Raw genomic sequence first — 25023 nt, 5'->3', positions numbered from 1 at the left:
ATGTTTATTCTGTGAACTACATTGAAAATGGTAGTATTTATCCTATATGGTAGTAAAAGAGAAAAAAAACAATCAGGCATTAAAATATTACCTAAGAGGGTAATTGAATACCAAAGGTAGAGAGTTTCCCTGATTTAACCTTCTCTTAAAATACTGTCTTGTATTTTCTTTACATTTAAACTTTTGTATTTATCAGCCATCAGTAGTCATGGTTCATAATTTGGTTTTAGAGTGATTTCTGAAAATGAACTTTTGAGGAGAAGTGGGAGAGACAAGTGATAGGGAGGATCATTAGGGAGCTGTCACAATAATTCAAGAGGTAAATTGAGGTGCTAGATGTAGAGATGGAGAGAAGAATTCAGAGAGTCATTTGTCCAGTTTAAACATGGACTTTAGGTGGAATTCACTAGAGATGTTAGGGATGAGAGTTAGGAAATGCCTAAGATAATTTCCAGGTTTCTGGTATAGGGGACTAAGAAGATAGACTTTGATGGAAAATGAAGCAGTTGGTTAGAGTTAGTTTACCTTCAGATAGATAGATAGATATAGATATAGATATAGATATAGATATAGATATAGATATAGATGGATGGATAGATATATAGATAGATATTGAGGTAACCTGTTGGGTGACCTGGTAGAGATACTCAGTCAGCGGTTTGAGTCTAAAGCTTAGGAGAGATATCAGGGTTAGAATTATTATATTGGGAGGAAGAAGTTGAATTCTTGGTAGTGTTTGAAATAACATAGGGAGAGGATATAGAGTGGGAAGAGGCCTGCCTTATGAATCTCTTCCTTTCTATCAGGGTCCTGACTTTGGTGGTTTAATAGTTATCTATCTTATTCTTTGTCTTCTATTCTTCTAATGTAAGAACATCTTTTACCCTATTTTTCTTTGATAAGAATTTAAACGTTGACTTCAGCTTGAAATCAGTTTTCTCCATATGCTGCCATCATTTCACTTCTGCTGAATAAACATCTTTTTTCACATGGCTAAAGAATTGAAGAAGGGAAAAAAAAAGAGAGGGAGATCTGTTTGAAAATTATTTCAGTGTATAAGCAGAACTTTATTAGGGTTTGAACTATGGAAGAATCTAGATATCAGAAGAGTACACAATTTTTAAAATTTGAATTAAATTTATTTTTTATTTTTTTTAAAATATTTATTCTTTTAGGTTTGTTTTAAGTGGACAGTATCTTTATTTTACATTTATGTGGTGCTGAGAATTGAATCCAGTGCGTCACGCATACTAGGCGAACGCGCTATCACTTGAGCCACATCCCCAGCCCCTGAATTAAATTTATTTTTAACTACTGAAACACATGTAAGTTGGGTAGCATGATGTTTTGATACATGTATCCATTTTATAATGTTTAAATTGAATTAAATTTATAAACCTCCTCAAAAATTTACCATTTTTATGGTGAAAACATTCAAAATCCTTTCTAGTAGTGTTTTGAAACGCATAGTACATTTTTGTTATCTGTTGTCAGCTTACTGTGCAATAGCACACCAAAACTACTAGCTTTATCTAATGATATCTTAGTACTCACTGATCAATCTTATTCCGTCTGTCCCCTTAAGACAGATTTTGAAACAGAATTAGCATGACTTATTAACCAGTTTTATAATAACAATAAATATGGGAAGATGGCATGGAGGGTGATTTTGAGGTATCTGGTGAAATTTGGTGGTATGATTAGTGATGCCTCTAACCATAGTATAGAAGGAAAATCATACTATAGGAGACAGATGAGTTCAGTTTGGATTGTTAAGTACCTCATGACAGCTATATTGACTCTTAGATGACTCAACTGGTCTGTAATGTAAGAGAGAGAACATAACTGGAGATATATATTATAGCTTTGGATGGTTGCAGTGCTCAGTTGTGGCTAGGATCCAGTGCTTAAGATGAAGGTTAGGTGGGGAGAAAAAAGTGAAACAGAAAAAAAACCCACTAAGGCCTAGGGAAGAGTGGTCAATAATTTGGGAGTAAAACAAGGAAAAATAATAAGCAATAGAAGTGGTAGGAAAGAAGTAGAAAAAATGAGGGGTATAGTTTTAAACTAAGAGATTTTGAAGGTGAAATGAGTGTTACTCTTTTCAAATAATACATGGAGGTTGGATTGGATTAGGTCTATATGATTAGCTAAACCTAATGAACAAAAGGTCATCCAGTTCACATAATAATGATTCTACTGATTAGCAAAGCAATAGAATGATATGGCAGAAGTCAAATGATATTGGGCCATAGAATGAAGTTAGAGGAGCAAGTATAAATAGTGAATATTGACAAGTCTTTCAAGGTCTCTGAAACTGACAGCTATGGTGGCATAGACAGAAGTCAGAGAATAGATCATGGAGGCATAGGGCATAATAGATTAGTTGCTAAGACAATTTAGTTATGAAATTTTCAACAGAAAGTCAGGCGAGGTAGGTAATCATATGTACATAAATCTGTTTTTGAAGAGTTTGAGATGTAACTTGGGTAATTGACAAAATCTTTGTAAATATTATGAGGAAAATTATAAAACAATGTTATTAACAGATACAAAATATCTGTAATGTAAGTATGAACCAATGAGGAGATAGGAATAGAGTCAGTGGAATTGGTTGGGGAAGGCTTTCTGGATGAGAGATATGTTGTTGTTAATAGAAATATCAGAATTCTCCACAGATTGATGGAAAGCTTTTTGATTATAGGATGATGTATTTCAGATTATTATTCTTAAAGTTGTTTTCATTCAAACAAGAAAGCAAGCATCACTTATAGTGTGCATAATGGTGGTGGTGAGAAATATTTTAAATTTACCTTGATTATCCTCTTACCTTTACCCTCATCTTCAGTCAATCTTTGGGTTATATTTTGAGCAAATTACCTGTATCCTTAGGTGAAAAACAGTAATTGCTTTCCTTGGGAATGGTGACATAACAGATCAATAGAAAGTTCCACAATTCTCAGTTATACATGAATGGGTCAAATATATATGTAATATATCATAATTTTCTTAGTAGTTATCTGAATTTAATGCTCAGTCTCAGAATAAATTAGCTTGTTTTGAATTTATTGTAAAGGGAATTTTTATAATAAAATTTATCCTGAGCAAACAGTTTTTAGGATAAATGTAATGTTTCCTGTATCCTGGTCCATTGACTGTTTTCTTAAAAAAACAGTGACAAGAAAAGAAATCTTTTCATTGACTTTATGATTTGTATTGGGAGGTAATGTGGGATTTGTATTTTGTAGGTATTTGTATTTTGTAGCTATTTTGTGGTACTTATTTGTAGGCAATGTGGTAATAGTGGTGATGATGTTAAAGGAGTTTATTTTTATAGAGTGATTAGTATATACCGGGTACTTGCTAAATGCTTTAAGTGAACTATTTCATTGTTAGGATAGATTTTGTTCTAGGTCTCTCACATTTCTGCATATCTTCTGAGCATACTATATTTTGTCCTGGATTAGCTTTTCAAAGTTGTATGTATAGAGAAGACTCTTGGAAGATAGAAATAATGTCTTCCTCTAGAGCAAAAGGAAGGTTTGCATACAGCCTTGGGAAAAAGAGCATATTTACTTCTGGAACAAAGGGCTGATATGCTTATGACCCATAATAAAAGATGTGTGTTTTCTAAGCTTGAAGCTCTTCCACTATACTATATGACACATTGCCTATGACCCATTGCTTGTTCCCTGATCCTCTTTGTATTGTCCTATGAGACTGAGCAACACAAACGCTGATGCTCTATTGTGAGAAATTATTTATTAATTGTGACATAGGAGTTTCCTTGAAACTGGCAGGATAACTTGTTAATTTGGAAATTGGGTAAAATCTCAGACCCTTTATAATTCTTAACATTTATGTAATATAACAACCCTGTAAAATAGTTGCTTTTTATTAATCTAACTTATATATGCCCCAAACAGACTTAGTCACCTATCCAAAGATCCATAGATAGAACATTATAGAGCTGGAATTTGAACCTACATATCTGCCTCTAAAGGTCATTATCTCAAGCAGTAATCTATTCAAGTACAGTTCAAGTCCCAGGGTTGACCTATTGACTAACTATAACATGAACTATAAGCAAATTATGTTTCTATGATTCTGAGCTGGAGATTATCAGTATCATGGCCAAAGCTGAATACTCATGTTGGCAGAAGTTAAAAAGAGTTAATAAAGTATTCTCTCTTCATACCCCCATCAAATCCTGTTTGTTTGCTAACCAATCTCTGCCTGATGGAAAAAAATGTACACACTTAAAATCTGTTGACATTTTACAGGTCAGAGATCCATAAAAAAAAGACCACAACCCTCTGAAGTTTTCATAACTCTACAAACTGAAAGTAAGGCTTATAGACTAAAAATAACAAAAAGTGAGTTTTTCCAAAAGATCCTGTGTTTCCCCTAAATGCTTATTAGAATGTAAATTTTAAATTTATTTTAATTAGGTATATATGACAGCAGAATGAATTTTGATTCATTGTACACAATTGCGGCACAACTTTTCATTTCTCTGGTTGTACATAATGTAGTGTCATACCATATGTGCAGTCATATGTGTACGTAGGGTAATGATGTCCATCTCATTCCACCATCTTTCCTTCCCCCGCGTACCCTCCCTTTCTTCCCTCCCCTTTGCCCAATCAAAGCTCCTACATTTTCCCCATGCTTCTCTCCTCCTGGTTATGGATCAGCATCCACTTATCAGAGAGAATATTCAGCTTTGGTTTTTGGGATAGGCTTACTTTGCTCAGCATGATATCCTCTGACTCCATCCATTTACCTGTGAATGCCATAATTTTATTCTCTTTTAAGCTGAGTAATATTTCATTGTGTATATATATAACACAGTTTCTTTATCCACTCATCTACTGAAGGGCATCTAGGTTGTTTCCACGGTTTGGCTATTGTGAATTGAGCTGCTATGAATATTCATGTGGCTTCATTATTATACCATGCTGATTTTAAGTCCTTTGGGTATAGACTGAGTAGGGGATAACTGGGTCAAATAGTGGTTCCATTTCAATTTCCCCAATAGTGGTTCCATTCCAGTTTCTCCATGCTGCTTTCCAGATTGGTTGCACCAATTTGTAGTCCCACCAGCAATGTATGAGTGTGCCTGTTCCCCCACATTTATTGATCGGAAAGGCCAATCAAAAGAGAAACCAAGTTAAGTTAAAAACCAAAAATAACCCAAAATGTCTGGGAATACAAATTATATTTCAATAATAACCCTGAATATGGATGGCCTAAATTCATCAACTAAATGACATAGACTGACAGATTGGAATTAAAATGAAGACCCAGATATATATTGCCTTCAAGAGACTCATCTCAGAGGAAAAGACATGCACAGACAAATTTACAAATTATTTTCCTGTGCACATTAATAACTATTCTTCAGATGTTATCTTTAGTTATCTGCATGTCTTTCTTCATATTGCCCACATTGGCATGGATAACTTCAAGTTAGTTTGTCTCTTTTTTTGTGGGGGGAGGATTCTGGGGACTGAACTCAGGGAAGTCGGCCACTGAGCCACATCCCTAGCCCTATTTTGTATTTTATTTAGAGACAGGATCTCACTCAGTTACTTGGCGCCTTTACACTCCTGCCTCAGTCTTCAGAGCTGGAGGGATTACAGGCATGTGTCACCACTCTTAAATAATGTTAGCATCAAGTTCTGAGGACCTCTGTGACTACTAGTTGGAAACATTGACTCTAAACCACTGACCAGGTTATTAGCTTGATTAAGTTACTTGTTCGGTTTATATTTTACAATTGTTACGTGATTTACCCTGTTTGTTTTCATGGATGTTGGCAGAATTAAATATGATAATATATATGAAGATAGTTGACTTTTTAAAAAATTTTTTTGTTGTCAATGGACTTTATTTTGTTTATTTATATGCAGTGCTGAGAATTGAATCTCGTGCCTCACTCATGCTAGGCAAGCACTCTACCATTGAGCCACAATCCAAGCCCACAGTTGACTTTTTATATTTGTGGATTTAACATCTATGAATTCAACCAACCATGGATCAAAAATAATAGGAAATAAAATAATTATATTTGTATCTATCACGTACAGATTTTTGTTGTCATTATTCACTACACAATGTAACATAACAATTTACATAGTATTTATATTTTATTAGGTAGTATGATGAATATATTGATGATTTAAAGTATATGGGAGGATATACATAGTTTATTCACAAATTCAATGCCATTTTCTATAAAAGACTTGAGCATCTGGAGATTTATGTGTGCATGGGAATGGGTGGTCCTAAAGCAAATCTTCCCTGGATATTGAGGGAGAACTCTACTTGAAAATATTGTAAATGAAAGTAATTGCAAGTTGTTTCCACAATATAACTGGGATTACCCTTTGCTTACTTTAAGTCTTAATGTGTTCCTTGTCCTCTCAGGTTATGTAGGGGAAAAAAAATACAATCCCCGTTCTTGCACACTTGTCAGTCTACCTCCTCAAACTTACATAGCTCTAATTGTACCTAATGAAAGAAAAGTAACATTTTTTGGGGTCTTAGTTGCGGGAAACATTTTAAATAGAACTGGCCAGGGGCATTTTTCAAAATAAAATCTAAATAATGCAAGATTTTTAATGGGAACTGTGCCAGAGCTGGATTACATGACTAATAAAAATCAACCTGAGTCTCAGACTGTCAGGCAGTCTTGATCATACTTTTACTAGGTCAGCAATAGTGACAGCAGGACTCAAACTAGGCTTTGTCTTTGAATTCTAGGATCTTGGTCATCATCAACAACTTCATATTAGAGCTTGTTTAAGGGTTAACAAGCAATTTGTTGTCTACTATTCATATGCCAGTAGAGTGGGAGTAAATATATGGAGAGCCCCAGCCTAAGGTTGCTCATGGAAGGGTAAGGGTTAGAGAACACAGAAACATTTCCCCCTTTAACCCCTTATCACCATCTCAAGTTAATGCAAGTGAGGCTGGCATGACCTGCATCATTTGTACTTTGAAAGAGTTGGACAATGACACATAAGAGAGTTTCCTGTCTTGTGCCTGAAAACATGTCTGGGGATCTGGGCTTTATAGTAGAAGACACTGGTCTAAGATGTTTCCAGAAGATAAATGGAACTTTATTAACCTTTTGACTTCCAACCTCCTGGCCTTTTACTACTTGTTGTACCTGAGGGTTTCTTCCTGCTTTAGCTGCTCTTTCTTGATTCACTTATTTTGTTGCCTAAGTCAGTGTAATATTTTTATGCATTCATACCAGCCGAATCCTCTGGTATTAGCTACCTTGCCAACTGACCTATTTGGTACTTTTCCTGTCAAGTAGCATTCCTAACCCAGTGGCCTTTCTTAAAATAATACTGCCAGTGTTATTTTTTAAAATATATTGGTGATTGTTCATGGTTATTTTAACATATAAATCAAAATTATTATTTATTAGCAATATACATAGTAATGCTAGCAATACCAACAATTCCAATTATGGCTTCAGTTTATTGAATACCTACTATATGCCAGTACTATATTATTTATTTTCCACATATTATTTTAATATGTGGTTATACATTATAATAATTCCAGTTAAGAATATGCATCTATTTTTGCTCATAGTTAGAAATTCCATTTCTAATGGAGTCATGGTAAAGAACTTTTCAGTTTCCAGGTGAGGAAACAGAGTTACATAACTTGTCTGAGGTCACAGAGCTAGTTAAACCCAGCGTGTCTTAGTTGAAAGCTTAATTCTGAGTTAAGAAACCACTATATGGGCTGGGATTATAGCTCAGTGGTAGAGCTCTTACCTAGCATGTGTGAAGTACTGGGTTCAATCCTTAGCACCACATAAAAAGTAAATAAATGAATAAAATAATGGTGTTATGTCTATCTACAACTAAAAAACATTTTAAAAAGAAAGCACAATATTAGAATTATCCTTTACTTTAGTCAACCTTATTTTCTTCCAAAGGGATAAATGCATTTTATAGTGAGCTTCTTTCTGAACTTTGGACATTCTACCTATTCTTTCTATTATTGAGACCTCGGGTGATCAGTTCTCTTTCCATGGAGGTATAGTATAAGAAGGGGAATATATTTAACAAATAAATCTCTTCATCTGCATGGATAAATGTCATGGAGCAGATATGTTTAAAGTTTGTAACATCAAAAAGTGTTCAGAATACTTTGGATATCCAGCAGAAACATTTCTTTTCTTTCTGTGTTAATACCTTTTAAACCATGTGAACATTTACCTTCCCTCTACCCACTGCCACTGCTCTAGTCCTCTTTGTCTCCCAGATATAGCCAATATACTCCATTCTTTGCCAATATGCAGATGTACAAAACTTGACTATTTTTTCCATTAATGGTAATTCAAGAATACCTGAAAACTATCTAGGTCATAGATCTAGGAATTTGATATTCAGATAGTCATATAACTGAATCTGAATGAGGATGTTTGAACCATATGCTGTTGATGCCAAAGTAGAGCAGAGATAACATATCTGTTAAACAAATACCACTTGGTGCTTACTCATTTAAGTAACAAACATCTACTGAGCATCTATTAGTTAATCATTTATATTACAGAGATAGAGTCATAAACAAGAGCAACAAATTATTTGTCCTAATTAACTTACATTTATGAAATAAACAAATGTTAGAAGAGCAGAGAGAAGGGCAGAGAGAAGAGCAGAGAGAAGGCCTATGGTTTGTATAACGTGTTCAAGAAACAGAGAAAAATGTCATTGTGACTGTACCTTAATGAATGAAGAAAAGAGTGCAGTGTTGAACCAGATCATGTATTGCTTTGTTGGAAACAAGATAGTTTGGAATTATTTATGACAAAACTATTGAAATCATAGTCAAAAATAATTAAATTGATTAAACTCCGCTTTATTCTCTCCTGACATTTTATCATAATAGTGCCTTTAACTTCATAGCATTTAAAGAGGTTATCCAAAACTTGACAAGAGTATGTGAATTTCTTTCATTTGATCCTAGTGGGCATAACTCATGTTGTTTGGGTTCTACATTAGGAAGAGAGAAAAGCAATATCCTACAATCTACATAGTGTATTGGGTTGCATCTGAACATCTGAATTAGAGTGCTTTCACAGCATTCTTCTCACATGACATAGTCAGGGGTGCTTGCTAATTAACTTCACTAGAAACAAGTAGGAGTCATTTTGATTATGTTAGTTTATAAGCCCAATGCACACAGCTGTCTGTCCTCCTGTGTTTTGAGATATGTGAATTTCAATGAGTGAGTAATAAATAGTATGCATAGCACCAGTCATTTGGGGCCATCTTCAAGTTAGCAGTTGGCATGCTAATTCCATCTGTTATAGGATTATTATTACTTGTTGGTAGAAACACTTGGTTTTTGTATAGCTGCCCTTGGCACTTTGTATTTTTGGCAGCAAGTATCCTTTATGTTTAGAACAGATACACTCCTGAAAAGTCCTCCATAAAGTAAAATTCAACACTCCTACCAAAATTTACAGTTGGCCTTCTCAGTCTTATCAGGTTGCTTCTGATCCTTTCCCCACACATTTCAATTTTCTTCTGTGTGGTTGACATCCTCTGGGTAGGAAAAATTCATGGAGTATACATACAGAAATGAAGGCATACAATTTTGTTTATTTATTTGTAGTTAAATAAATTGGTCAAACATGTTTACTGAGCTCATATTACTGAGAAGGTACTAACCAAGTTATAAGAAAGTAGAATTTTAATTTCATAAATACTCTCCCATAATGAGTTAGTCAATTTCTAAAGTGGCCTAATGTTAAAATTCAGTGGTGATATTCTTTTATAATGGTACATTATGTTGGATTAATTAAAATTTACTCCACTTGTTCTTTATGGGAGCCTCAAATTTGATCCTTGGTACGTCTCAGTAAGCACCTTAAAAAGGTATATAAGTTAACATGTGACCTCTGTGTGTTGATCTGGTTTTCTATATATATCTTATAAAAGGAAATGTTGGCTGAGAAACCAATGGTAAAATTCAACAAGCTCTTGAATAATTTCTAAAGGACTAGCCATGGAGGAAGAGCAGAGATGACTCTAGCTGTATTTATAGAAATTTTCTCACTAGTTTTCACTTAGATTTTCAGTGTAGCACCATTTACTAACTATTGGAAAAAAAAAGTCTGACTTTGTTTCAGTTCTGTAGATGGCTATAACTCCCCTGTATAGCTCTATAGCTACTTCATGGCTGGCAATTTCCACATTAGCATCTTATTTCATATCACTGTGTCAGTTGAAGTAGAAAATTGCTCTGTGTTGTTTTAATGTCATTTCTGATTTGGGGGCAAGCCTTAAATGGAAAAGTCAATACCCTTGAAATATAGAGTACAAACAAATATGTAAACACCCAATAAAACTATTTTGTTATTTTTCTGTTCCTACAGAAACTCAACATATTGTATGAAGGTGTCAATGTCCTTGACTGTAGCAGAGAATGAATCAGGCCTGTGCTACAATAGCAGAATCCGCTATTTAGAAAAATCTGAAGTCACTAAAAGAAAGGAGATCTCCTGTCCAGACATGGATGACTTTAAGAAGTCTGATCAGGAGCCCGATGTTGTCTGGTACAAGGTAATTCAGCATGGTGTCAAATTCATTTTTACCTCAGTTTGTGGCAGGCTTTGGGTATATGAAAAGTTTTTGGTATTAAATATTTTACTGAGCATAATCAATGGATTGATAACCAGGTAACTGAGACATTTGTCTCCTAAATACCACTGATTTTCATGCATTTTCATCAGCAGGTGTCAAAAGCTGTCCCACTTCCCCCAACAACTAAAAATAATCAAAATCTCCCTTTAACACAACTCATAAGACCAAATGGGAAGAAAAGTGAAGCTTTAAATAATACATGAAAGAATTATTTGGGGACATATAAATATTATTTACTATTAGTAATTGAAAGGCCCATCATTATAAGTAGTACTTGAAAAGGTGTTATGATCATCTACAATGTAAAAGCCACTGTAGTGAATACAGAGGAGATAAATGGGTCCGATGCAGCATTCGTGGACACTTATAAGGTCTAGTAACTGGAAATAAACTACACTCAGTGAAAGTTGAATTGAAGAGAGTTGAATGAAATATTTATTTACAGTGATATGGGCAGAGTTGAGGGAACCAACTCTGGGAGGCTGTTAAATTCACCCCACTAGCCTACACTGGTAAGGGGAAGGATCAATGTCACTGGAACCTAGAAAGAATAGAGAAGGCCTATCAAGATTTGTAGCCTTAGAGGAACATGTGAAGGTGGAAGAGGGAGGGAGGGAGCAGGATAAAAAACTTAATCTTTCTTAACTCCTACTCTCTGGTTTTCTGCTAATTGCCTCCCCAATTTGAACTCAAAGAGAAATCAGAAGCAAAGATGGTAGATACAGTCAATAATCTTCAGCTTTTCTATGCATAGAGTAGGATAGACAAGGACAGAGAGTGGATCCAGTAGACAAGGAGAGAGCAACCATGTGAGTCCAGATATGATATTCTGCCCTGTGGTCCTGTAGGAGGACTGAACAGTCCATGCTGGTTCTGAGCTACAGAGGTTGACCGTTCTTTTGTATGACAGCTGGAGGTGACCAAGAAGAATTTGTGGGCAGATGCTACGTGCATTGTTGGACCCTAACAACACATAAAGAGCTATAGTAGGTTGTTTCTCTAGGATTCCACTGACTCTCAGTTTGCAGGGAAACCTAAACCCTAACTCCCACAGTTGTTGGGTGATTTTACATTTGGAAGCCTCTACATGTTCATACATGATGGAATTTACCAATAAGCCACAAGAGCATGTTCTTCACTTTGACATATTCCTTTTATTTTTTTTCTTAATGAAGACAATCTTGTGGCATATTAAAGAAGGTCATTATATTTATTATACATAGACTTATAATTTAGGGTGATCTTTTTTGGGGAGGGGGGTACTGGGATTTAACCCAGGGATGCTAAACCACTGAGCCACATCCCTAGCCCTTTTTATTTTTTATTTTGAATCAGCGTCTCATTAAGTTGTTGAATACCTTGCTAATTTGCTGACACTGATCTTGAATTCTCAATCCTCTTGCCTCAGCTTCCTGTGCCCCTGGGATTATAAGTGTGTGCCATCATGCCTGGCTAGTGTGATCCTTCATGTGATCATTTCTCTCCTTCATATTTCTTAAACACTATTATGTGGCATTCACTGAGCTAAGATTGGTTTATGCATCATCTTATTTCAATCTCATTGCAATTCTGTATGGAGAATACCATTGTATGCATTTAATAGAGAAAATAATCAGAGCTTAGATATAAAGTTACATGGCAAACAAAACTTGATTTATATTCAAGGCAGTGTGGCTCCAGAGTCCATTTTATTAATTACTATCTTTTCTGTAATGAACCAGCCTTGATCATTGGCACTTCTGTAAAATTTAGTGCTGGTGCTAAGGATCAGGCAAAAAGAGAGTAAGATGGTTTTATTTCAATTTTATAGGTGAGGAAGGGAATTTGACCTCCCCAAGATATACCAGTTAGAGGTAAATTCCAGGTCATCAGCCTCCTTACATATGAATTCATTCTTCTATCTCCTCTCTGTATCTTTCTGCTATATTATTTCTTCCCTTTTCCTCACATCTCTAGACATCACTGTTATCATTACATACCAAAGCAATTTATTCCTTGGGAAATGCTACCACCCAATTTTTCAAATAGAGCAACAATGGAGAAGGAAAAGGCATTTCCAGAATAATAATGTTTAAAATTTGCTTTTATTATTAAATTCCTTTTAAACTGATATATAAAAACATAAAAATTGAACAAATTAATGGGGCAAGATGTGATGTTTTGATACTCATATACATCATGTATATGTAATGTGTAAATCAGATTAAATGTATCTATGTCCTTAAACTTTTATCATTTAATTGTGATGAGAAAATTTAGAAAATCCTCTCTTCTACTTATTTTGTTTTGCTGTTTTGTTTTTGATTTTATCAGTGCTGGGGACTGAATCCAGGGCCTTCTGCTTGTTAGGTAAGAACTCCACCACTGAGTTATACTCTCAGTCCCTTCTCCTGGTTATTTTAAAGGTATAAGACCTTATTGTTTACTATAATCATACTACTATGCAATAATACTATATCAGAACTTCTTGCTCCTATCTAATTATAACTTGGTACACATTGATTAACATTACCTCTTTCATCATGCCTGTTTACCTTCCACAAGTTCTAGTAGCCACATTTCTATCTTTAACTATTAGGAGATCAAGCTCAAGGCCACTCTCAGTGATTTAGCTACACCCTATCACAAAATTATGAATGAATAAATGAATGAATGAATAAATGGACTGGGGTTGCAGCTCAGTGGTAAAACACCCCTGGGTACAATCCCTAGTTCCCTGCCCCCCCAAAAAAGAAGATTAACATTTTAGATTCCACATATGAGTGAGACCTTTTATACTTTTCTCTCAGTGCCTGGCTTATTTCAATTCACATAGTGATTTCTAGTTCCATCCTTGTTGTCACAACTGACAGGATTTTATTCCTTTTATGGCTGGATAATTTTCCATTGTGTATATGTGCTACATTTTCTTTATCTGTTCATCAGTTGATAGAACCTTCTTTTTTTCTCCTAGTTCGTGGCTACTTTGATTACTGTTGCAATGAACATAGGGATAGAGATGTCCCATCAACATACTGTTTCATTTCCTTTGAATATTCCAGAAGTGGGATTGCTGGATCATATGATAGTTTTATTTTTAACTTTTGAGGAAACTTCAAACTGTTTTTCATAATGGCTGTACTAATTGACATTCACACTTATAGTGTATAAAGATTCTTTTCTTCATATCATGACCAAGACTTGGTGTTTTTACTTTTCTGATATTGACCATTCTTATTAGAGTGAGATGATATACCATTGTGTTTTTGATACGAATTTTCCTGATTATTAAAGATACTGAGCAGTTTTCCAAATACGTGATTGCCATTTTTTTATTGGTTGTTCAAAACATTACAAAGCTCTTGACATATCATATTTCATACATTAGATTCAAGTGGGTTATGAACTCCCATTTTTACCCCAAATACAGATTGCAGAATCACATCAGTTACACATCCACATTTTTACATAATGCCATATTAGTGACTGCTGTATTCTGCTACCTTTCCAATCCTCTACTATCCCCACTCCCCTCCCCTCCCATCTTCTCTCTCTACCCCATCTACTGTAATTCATTTCTCTCCTTGTTTTTTTTTCCCATTCCTCTCACAACCTCTTAAATGTAATTTTGTATAACAATTAGGATCTCCTTCCATTTCCATGTAATTTCCCTTTTCTCTCCCTTTCCCTCCCACCACTCGTCCCTATTTAATGTTAATCTTTTCCGCCTGCTCTTCCTCCCTGCTCTGTTCTTAGTTGCTCTCATTATATCAAAGAAGACATTTGGCATTTGTTTTTCAGGGATTGGCTAGCTTCACTTAGCATAATCTGCTCTAATGCCATCCATTTCCATGCAAATGCCATGATTTTGTCATTTTTTAGTGCTGCGTAATACTCCATTGTGTATAAATGCCACATTTTTTTTATCCATTCATCTATTGAAGGGCATCTGGGTTGGTTCCACAGTCTAGCTATTGTGAATTGTGCTGCTATGAACATTGATGTGGCAGTATCCCTGTAGTACACTCTTTTAAGGTCTTTAGGAAATAGTCCGAGAAGGGGAATAGCTGGGTCAAATGGTGGTTCCATTCCCAGCTTTCCAAGGAATCTCCATACTGTTTTCCAAATTGGCCGCACCAATTTGCAGTCCCACCAGCAATGTACAAGAGTACCCTTTTCCCACATCCTCACCAGCACTTGTTGTTGTTTGACTTCATAATGGCTGCCAATCTTACTGGAGTGAGATGGTATCTCAGGGTGGTTTTGATTTGCATTTCTCTGACTGCTAGAGATGGTGAGCATTTTTTCATGTACTTGTTGATTGATTGTATGTCCTCCTCTGAGAAGTGTCTGTTCAGGTCTTTGGCCCATTTGTTGATTGGATTATTTGTTTCCTTATTGTTTAATTTTTTGAGTTCTTTGTATACTCTGGATATTAGGGCTCTATCTGAAGTGTGAGGAATAAAAATTTGTTCCCAGAATGTAAGCTTCCTATTTACCTCTCTTATTGTTTCTCTTGCTGAGAAAAAACTTTTTAGTTTGAATAAGTCCCATTTGTTGATTCTAGTTATTAACTCTTGTGCTATGGGTGTCCTATTAAGGAATTTGGAGCCCGACCCAACAATATATAGATCGGAGCCAACTTTTTCTTCTATCAGGCGCAGAGTCTCTGATTTGATATCAAGCTCTTTGATCCATTTTGAGTTAACTTTTGTGCATGGTGAGAGAAAGGGATTCAGTTTTATTTTGTTGTATATGGATTTCCAGTTTTCTCAGCATCATTTGTTGAAGATGCTATCCTTCCTCCATTACATGCTTTTAGCCCCTTTATCAAATATAAGAAAGCTGTAATTTTGTGGACTGGTCTCTGTGTCCTCTATTCTGTACCATTGGTCTACCTGCCTGTTTTGGTACCAGTACCATGCTGTTTTTGTTACTTATTGCTCTGTAGTATAGTTCAAAATCTGGTATCGATATAGTGCCTGACTCACACTTCCTGCTTAGAATTGCTTTTGCTATTCTGGGTCTTTTGTTTTTCCATTTGAATTTCATAATTGCTTTATCTATTTCTACAAGAAATGCCCTTGGCATTTTGATTGGCATTGCATTAAACCTTTAGAGAACTTTGGGTAATATTGCCATTTTGATGTTGTTAGTTCTTCCTATCCATGAACAGGGTATATTTTTCCATCTTCTAAGGTCTTTTTCTATTTCTCTCTTTAGGGTTCTGTAGTTTTCATTGTATAAATCTTTCACCTCTTTTGTTAGGTTGATTCCCAAGTATTTTTTTTTTTTTTGAGGATATTGTGAATGAGGTGGTTGTCCTCATTTCCATTTTAGAAGATTTGTCACTGATATACAGGAATGCCTTTGATTTACGTGTGTTGATTTTATATCCTGCCACTTTGGTGAATTCATTTATTAACTCTAGTAGTTTCTTTCTAGACCCTTTTGGGTCTGTTAGATATAGTATCATATCACATGAAAATAGTGACAATTTAAGTTCTTCTTTTCCTGTTTTTATGCCTTTAATTTCTTTTGTCTGTCTAATTGTTCTGGCTAGTATTTCAAGAACTATATTTAATAGAAGTGGTGATAGAGGGCATCCCTGTCTTGTTCCAGATTTTAGAGGGAATTCCTTCAGTTTTTCTCCATTCAGAATGATGCTAGCCTGAGGCTTAGCATATATAGCTTTTATGATGTTGAGGTATGTTCCTGTTATCCCTAGTTTTTCTAGTGTTTTGAACATAAAGCAATGTTGTACTTTGTTGATTGCTTTTTCTGCATCTATCGAGATGATCATGTGATTCTTATGGTTAAGTCTATTGATGTGGTGAATAACATTTATTGATTTCTGTATATTGAACCAGCATTGCATCCCAGGGATGAAGCCTACTTGATCATGGTGCACACATTTTTGGATATGCTTTTGTATTCAATTCACCAGGACTTTATTGAGGATTTTTGCATCTAAGTTCATTAGAGATATTGGTCTGTAGTTTTCTTTCTTTGAAGTGTCTTTGTCTGGTTTTGGAATCAGGGTGATGTTGGCCTCATAGAATGAATTTGGAAGAGCTCCTTCTTTTTCTATTTCTTGAAGTAAGTTGAAAAGTATTGGTATTAATTCTTCTTTGAAGTTTTTGTAAAACTCTGCTGTATATCCATCTGGTCCAAGGCTTTTCTTGGTTGGTAGCCTTTTGATGGCTTCTTCTATTTCCTCATTTGTTATTGGTCTGTTTAAATTGTGTGTATCTTCCTGACTCAATCTGGGCAAATCATATGACTTAAGAAATTTATCGATATCTTCACTATCTTCTATTTTATTGGAATATAGGGTTTCAAAATAATTTGTAATTATCTTCTGTATTTCTCTGGTGTCCATTGTGATATTGCCTTTTTCATCCCATATGTTAATAATTTGAGTTCTCTCTCTTCTTCTCTTTGTTAGCATGGCTAAGGGTCTGTTGATCTTATTTATTTTTTCGAAGCACCAACTTTTAGTTTTATCAAGTTTTTCAATGGTTTCTTTTGTTTCAATTTTGTTGATTTCCCCTCTGATTTTAATTATTTCTTGCCTTCTACTACATTTGCTGTTGTTTTGCTCTTCCTTTTCTAGGGTTTTGAGATGAAGTGTAAGTTCATTTATTTGTTGGTTCTTTCTTTTATTAAGGAATGAATTACAAGCAATGAATTTCCCTCTTAAAACTGCTTTCATTGTGTCCCTTAGATTCTGATATGTTGTGTCTGTATTTTCATTTATCTCTAAGAATTTTTTTATTTCCTCCTTTGTGTCTTCTGTAACCCATTGATCATTCAGTAACATATTGTTCATTTTCCAGGTGATACAGGATTTTTCCTTCCTTCTTTTATCATTGATTTCCAGTTTCATTCCATTATGATCAGATAAGATGCATAGTATTATTTCCACATCTTTGTATTTACTAAGAGTTGCCCTATGGCATAATATATGGTCTATTTTTGAGAAGGATCCATGTGCTGCTGAGAAAAAAGTATATCCATTTGATGATGGTTGATATATTCTATATTTGTCAGTTAAGTCTAGGTTATTGATTGTGTTATTGAGTTCTATAGTTTCTTTATTCAGCTTTTGTCTGGTGGGTCTGTCTAATGGAGAGAACGGTGTGTTGAAGTCACCCATAATTATTGTGTTGTGGTCTATTTGACTCTTGAACTTGAGGAGAGTTTGTTTTATGAATGTTGCAGCACCATTGTTTGGTGCATACATATTGATAATTGTTATGTCTTGTTGGTGGATGGTTCCTTTTAACAGTATACAGCGTCCTTCTTTATCCCTTTATATTAACTTAGGTTTGAAGTTGATTTTATTTGATATGAGTATGGCCACTCCTGCTTGCTTCCGAGGACCATGTGAGTGGTATGATTTTTCCCAACCTTTCACTTTCAACCTGTGTATGTCTTTTCCTATCATATGAGTCTCCTGAAGACAGCATATTGTTGGATTTGTTTTTTTTTTTTTTAAATCCAGGTTACTAGCCTTTGTCTCTTGATTGGTGAATTTAAGCCATTCATGTTTAAGGTTAGTATTGATATATTGTTTGTACTTCCAGTCATGCTTATTTATTTATTTATCTTAATATGGCTCGTTTTTCCTTTTTGGTTATTTTTTTTCTTCCCTTTACTGAGTTACCTCCCACTCTTAGTTTTGGGTGCTGTTTTTCAATTCCTCTTCTTGTAGTGTTTTGCTCAAAATGCCTTGCAGTGCTGGTTTTCTGGTTCCGAATTCTTTTAACTTTTGTTTATCATGAAATATTTTAATTTCATTGTCAAATCTGAAGCTTAATTTTGCTGGATACAGTATTCTTGGTTGGAATCCATTATTGTTCAGCGTTTGAAATACATTGTTCCAGGACCTTCTTGCTTTCAACGTCTGTGATGAAAAATCAGCCATTAACCTAATTGGTTTACCCCTGAATGTAATCTGCCTTCTTTCTCTCATAGCTTTTATTATTCTCTCCTTGTTCTGTATGTTGGATATCTTCATAATTATGTGTCTTGGAGTTGGTCTATTTCGGTTTGGTATGTTTGGGGTCCTGTAGGCTTCCAGGATTTGGCGATCCATTCCATCTTTCATATCTGGGAAGTTTTCTAGGATTATTTCATTTAATAGATTGTTCATTCCTTTGGTTTGAACCTCTATACTTTATTCTATCCCGATGACTCTCAAGTTTGGTTTTTTTATGACATCCCATAACTCTTGGATAGATTGCTGGTGATTTCTTAGCATCCTTTCTGTGTTGACTATATTCTTTTCAAGTTGTCTTCATTATCTGATGTTCTGACTTCTATTTGATCTAGTCTATTTGTAATATTCTCGTTTGAGTTTTTAATTTGGTTTATGGTTTCATGCATTTATAGGATTACTGTTTGATTTTTTTTTTAATCTCTATCTCCTGGTAGAGCTTGTTCTTTGCCATTTGAATTTGCCTATGTAATTCGTTTTCAAAGTATACTTTCATTGTTTGGACTTGCTGTCTAATGTCTTCCTTAAGATTCTGTTCCATCTGAGTTAGGTATGCCTTGAGTTCTCTCTCTGTCCATGTTTCTGATGCCTCTAGGTTCTCCTGTGAATTTAAGTTGTCCTGCATTTTTTGTAATCCTTTTTTCCCTTGTTTTTTCATGGTGCTCACGTTACTTTCCAACTCTGTTTGACTGCTTTGTTTCTGTTTTCTTCTTTAAATTTGTTTTGGTTTTTATAGTTCCAATATCTCTCCTTTATGTTGGGAGGCAATGTTGAGAGATGTTAGACTTAAATGTGATTTAAGGTAAATTCATTAGTTTCATTAAAGGCCTACAGAATTTGATGGCATGTATAGAATTGAGGTTTGAACTTAGGATTTTATGTTGAGGTCAGGCAATTTGATGGTATGGAGGTTAGTATATGTTAGCTTCTTTGGGGGGTTGCTCAAATGCAGGCAGATATTAACAAGAGAATAGACAGGAGTACTTGGGGGTAGTTAAGGGCTTAGGCAGACTATGGACCGATTCTTAGTATTCATCTATTTGCATTTAGTAAGTTGTATGCAATCTGGGTGGTCATGCTTAAGAGGAAAGATGGGGAAAAGGTAAGGAAGCAAACCAAGAAAGAGAGAGGGAGAGAGGAAAGAAAGAGAAAAGAATAGAAAAGAAAAAGAAATGATAATAAAAAATAAAATAATAATAAAATGCAGTAAAATAAAAATTACATTTAAAAAATAATAATATAATTATAGAAAAGAAAAAAAAATCAGAATTAAAAAATTAAAAAGAAAAGAAGAAAAAAGGGACACTGTTAGGCTTCTATTTTTTTCACTTCCAGTAGGTGGTGCTGGGCCTTCTGGGCCTAGATTTTGCCCTCTGGCTGTAGGAAACAATCCATGTGAGGGTGTGAGGCCGCTCCCTCCTCCCCCCTCTGGTGTCTCTCAAAAGCTGTTAGCTTAGGTTTATTCCTGGTTTCTAGTCCCCTGGCTTCTCCTGTCAGCCAGGCTTTTCCCAGTGTGATACCTCTCAGTAGTTCAAGCTACACACTGTTCCTGCAGTTTCCTGGACGTGGAGTGCGGCTTTTGGGAACCGGCACCTTATTGTTTTGATTCCCTCCGCTAGCCCTTCCTCCGAGAGCTGGCGAGACAGGTTTCGTTTTCGCCACTGGTGGGAGGGGGGAGTTGGAGGTCAGGTGCCTTTACCTTTCCCCATGCCTCTATTTACGCTCACTCTGTTACTCATGCCCCCGGAAAGCCGGGGAGAGATTTTATGTGATTTCCCCGCTGTATGGAAGATGGTCTAAATGACACAGACCTGTTCTATTGCTGAATGAGCTGCAATCTGTTGAAAACTGGCGATGGTGACGTCACCACTCCAAGATGGTGGCTGCTGGCTTCCTTGGTGGGCTGACCAGTGTGAAGGACAGAACTGGACCGCTTCCTTCCCCTGTCTCAAACCCAGAACTCAGCCCGGAGCACAGCAAGGGCACAGCCGGCAGGAGCCCACAGAATCTGCAGCACCGTTTCTCTGCGATGCTAGCTCGCTGTTTCTAGGGACGCTGTTTCCCAGTGTGCCACAGTCTCTAGCAGTGGGGCAGGCCACTGAATAAACAGCTTGAATCTCCAGGCAGACAGTTCACTCATGGTTGAGCCCCAGTAACCAATCCTCGGGCGAAGGAAATACTTCCTCTAGGTTTCGGTGCACCCCAATTTTGCTGGAAATTCCTAACAAGATAGGTTTTGGCCGGTCTAACTTGTCATTCACCTGCACAGTGACACTGAACAAGGGGGTGATGCACTCCATTTGCTGCCATCTTCTCGTGATTGCCATTTTTATGTCTTCCTTTTTCCTTTTTTTTTTTAAAGAAATGTAGGTCTACTGCCCATTTTCTTTTTTTATTATTAGTTGTTGAAAACATTACGTAATTCTTGACATATCATATTTCATACATGTGATTCAAGTGGGTTATGAACTCCCAGTTTCACCCCATATACAGATTGCAGAATCACATCAGTTACACTTCCATTGATTCACATATTGCCATACTAGTATCTGTTGTATTCTGCTGCCTTTCCAATCCTTTACTATACCCCCTCCCCTCCTCTCCCCTCCCCTCTTCTCTCTCTACCCCGTCTACTATAATTCATTTCTCCTCCTTGTTTTTTTTACCCTTTCCCCTCATTTCCTCTTATATGTAATTTTGTATAACATTGAGGGTCTCCTTCCATTTCCATGCAATTTCCCTTCTCTCTCCCTTTCCCTCCCACCACTCGTCCCTATTTAATGTTAATCTTCTTCTCATGCTTTTCCTCCCTGCTCTGTTCTTAGTTGCTCTCCTTATATCAAAGAAGGCATTTGGTATTTGTTTTTTAGGGATTGGCTAGCTTCACTTAGCATAATCTGCTCTAATGCCATCCATTTCCCTGCAAATGCCATGATTTTGTAATTTTTTAGTGCAGAGTAATACTCCATTGTGTATAAATGCCACATTTTTTTTATCCATTCATCTAGTTAAGGGCATCTAGGTTGGTTCCACAGTCTAGCTATTGTGAATTGTGCTGCTATGAACATCATTGTAGCAGTATCCCTATAGTACGCTCTTTTAAGGTCTTCAGGGAATAGTCCTAGAAGGGGAATAGCTGGGTCAAATGGTGGTTCCATTCCCAGCTTTCCCAGGAATCTCGATACTGCTTTCCAAATTGGCCGCACTAGTTTGCAGTCCCACCAGCAATGTATAAGAGTACCCTTTTCCCACATCCTCGCCAGCACTTGTTGTTTGACTTCATAATGGCTGCCAATCTTACTGGAGTGAGATGGTATCTTAGGGTGGTTTTAATTTGCATTTCTCTGACTGCTAGAGATGTCCACTGCCCATTTTCAATCAAACTTTTTTTTTCTCTTGAATTCTTGGGGTTTATTATATATTCTGGATATCAACCCCTTGTCAGACATTCAGTTTACAAATATTTTCTCATTCTGTAGCTTTTCTCTTCACTCTAATGTCCTAAAACACTTTCTCTTGTTATTACATAGTTTCAGGTCTTACATTTCTGTATTTAATCCATTTTAAGTAGATTTATATAACTGGTGAGACATAGAAGTCTAGTTTCATTCTTTTGCATTTGGATATCCAATTTTCCTAATACAATTTATTGAAAAGGCTATGTTTTTCTCCATGCATGTTCTGAGCACCTTTGTCAAAAATAGTTGTCTATAAATGTGTGGGTTTATTAGTAATGTCTTAATTCTGTCCTATTGGCTCGTGTGTGTGTGTGTGTGTGTGTGTGTGTGTGTGTGTGTTAGTAACATGCTTCTTTGAGTACTGTAGTACTGTAGTTTGATGTACTTTGAATTCAGGTAGTGCAATGCCTCTTGCTTTTTTCTGTTTTATTCAAGATGGCTTTGGGTATTTGGGGTGTTTGTGTGTTTGTGTGTGTGTGTGTGTGTGTGTGTGTGTGTGCATGCATTTTGAAATGGATTCCATTGAACCTGTAGATGACTTTGTAGATATTTTAACATCAATAATTCTTCCAATCCATTTTGTTTATGTGAAATTTGGTGACATTTGACCTTCCTATACCTGTCTAGGTTTGGGTCATTTTTTCTTATTATTTATTTGAATAAGATTTCTATCACTTTGGCATAATCAATTCCCTCTTGGACCCCAGTTGCCCAAATATTTGCTCTTTTAATAGTGTCCCAAAGTTCCCATAAGCTTTCGACACTTATCTTTGTTCTTTTTTCTCCTCTGACTATATTTTCAAACAGCCTGCCTTTGAGCTCACTGATTTTTTCTTCTGTTTAATCTATTGTGTTATTAATTCCTTCTGTTGTGTTTTTAATTTCCCTGAGTGTATTTTTCAGCTCAAGAAATTCTATTTGATATTTATTTACTCCCAGTTTTAAATTTTTCTATTAGAATATTAAAATGTTTCTGTGTTTTCTTCCAGTTCACTGAGTTTTCTCCAAACAGTTGCTTTAGATTCTCTGGGGATTCTCCCATACTGATCATTGCTTGGTCAGTTTCTTATGCTTTATTTTGAGTAGTAGATTAGATCAAGATCTCCTGAAAGCTCTTAATGCTTATTGGCATGATATTGTCTGTGCATTGAAGAATTAGGTATTCATTCCAGTCTTCCTAATCTGGCTTTCCACCTGTTCTTCCAGAAATTCTAACAGGCTGCTTTTTTTCTCTGAGACTGTAGTCATTACCACTATTTCATCACTGGATGGCACCCAGGCCCAGGTTTGCCTTGAGTATGCTATTAGTGTTTTAGCACTATTTCAGCACTAGAGGGCAATCTAAGCCCAGGTTTGTCCCAAATCTATATTTAATCAAAATAAACCTAGAAAGAGTAGTGTGTTCCAGGGTAAGCCCAGATACTTAGTCAACAGTCACCAGCCCATGGCTATAGACTGTGGGATTCTGTGTAGCCTGGGTAGAATCACTATGAATTAACTAGTCCCAGGCTCCTATGCCACACTTGTGGCCACCAGTGATTCCAGGCTGTGTCATATCCTAATCTCATGGCCTGCTAAAACCAGCACAGCACTAGGGAAGGAGTAAGGTCAAGTTACTATGGGTTGCCAATTGCTGAGTTGGACTCATAGCCCAATACCACTACAACCAGATACCAGGTGATTCTGGTTGGAATAGAAATCTGACAAACTGGGGTCATGTTTCTTCCCCAGCACTGGAGCTATTCTAGAGGCTCCTCCTGCAGGCAGGCTGTGGGCAGGTGATTGTTAGGATTTGCCCAGTGTTGGGTTTTACTAGCCTGGCAATAAGTTTCAGGGAAAAGTTCAGTGCTTATTATGCTGTCCTACATCCAGCAAATAGGGTATTGCTCTTCATTGTGTGTTCAAAATTGGGGTAGGATTGGTGAAGACAGTCCTTTGACCATGTAAGCTGACACTAAGCTGGATTGTGCTGGGTTTCCCAACCACAGTGATCTACACAGTATCATGGAGGAGGAGGGTATGTCACAAGCCCACTAAACCATGATGATGGTGCAGGCCAAAACTGGAGTCTCTCCTGCTAGTACATAGGTCTCTGCCTAATGCCAGGTCAGATCTGCAGGATCTGTTTGTGATCTCTTACCAGGGTATAGGGCTGTTGATTTCTATATGCTGCTAGGTCTCACTGAGACAAGCCTTGCACAGAGCTCCAAGATAAGTCTTGTACTAGATTGCAATTCTTGCTCCTCAGTCAGCCGCTCAAGATGAGGAAGGGTAGTGGCAGCAGTCTAATTGCTACCTAACTATCATAGTTTCATTGGCTCAGTCTGTTAGTATTATACTGGCAGAAGGGGTTATGGATCTCTGCCTGTACCAGGGATCATTGTGGTGGGCCTGGGACTGGGGTTTCAGTTCTAGGACCTGAGCATAAATCTTTTTACCTCCTTATGTGAAAGGTGTCTCTATGCTGTGCTGCTTCAAGTTGAAGGAAGGTGATGTAGACAATTTCTTTCTGCTATCTTCAAAGTAATTTGGGTTTTGTTTTGTAATACTTAAAGCAGGCTCTACGGTATCTTACCTCTTGTTTGGTGGGTATGTAGGCAGTTAAACGTGTGTGTCTGTGGGAGATAATTACTGGAAGATTTTATGCAACAACTATTTTAATATTTCTGTTTTTAAATATTTAATAATTTATATTTAATATTTATGTAACATTTCATCATTGATAAGTAATAATCAAAATGATATGTAATATTTATTGAATACTTCTCACATGCTATTCTGTATTTTAAGTGTTTAGATGGATGAACTCAATCTTTAGAACTACCATATAAGTGGGGCTGGAGTTGTGGCTCAGAGGTACTGTGATTGCCTAGCATGCATGGGGCACTGGGTTTGATCCTCA

The 25023-nt window shown here is 36.2% G+C and overlaps 1 protein-coding gene across 1 annotated transcript in view; it reads left to right on the top strand.

Annotated features, from left to right (window-relative positions):
- Nucleotides 1–25023, top strand: part of Il1rapl2 (interleukin 1 receptor accessory protein like 2) — a 1069701-nt gene that overhangs the window by 582209 nt on the left and 462469 nt on the right. Inside the window, exon 4 of the mRNA XM_021725228.3 lies at nucleotides 10415–10601. Coding sequence (XP_021580903.2) covers nucleotides 10415–10601 — 187 coding nt within the window. The remainder of the gene's footprint in view (nucleotides 1–10414; nucleotides 10602–25023) is intronic.

This window comes from Ictidomys tridecemlineatus, chromosome X, assembly GCF_052094955.1.
Source record: "Ictidomys tridecemlineatus isolate mIctTri1 chromosome X, mIctTri1.hap1, whole genome shotgun sequence".
Taxonomy (NCBI): domain Eukaryota; kingdom Metazoa; phylum Chordata; class Mammalia; order Rodentia; family Sciuridae; genus Ictidomys; species Ictidomys tridecemlineatus.
Note: the sequence above shows the minus strand (reverse complement) of the source record. Positions and strands in the feature narration are given on the sequence as shown.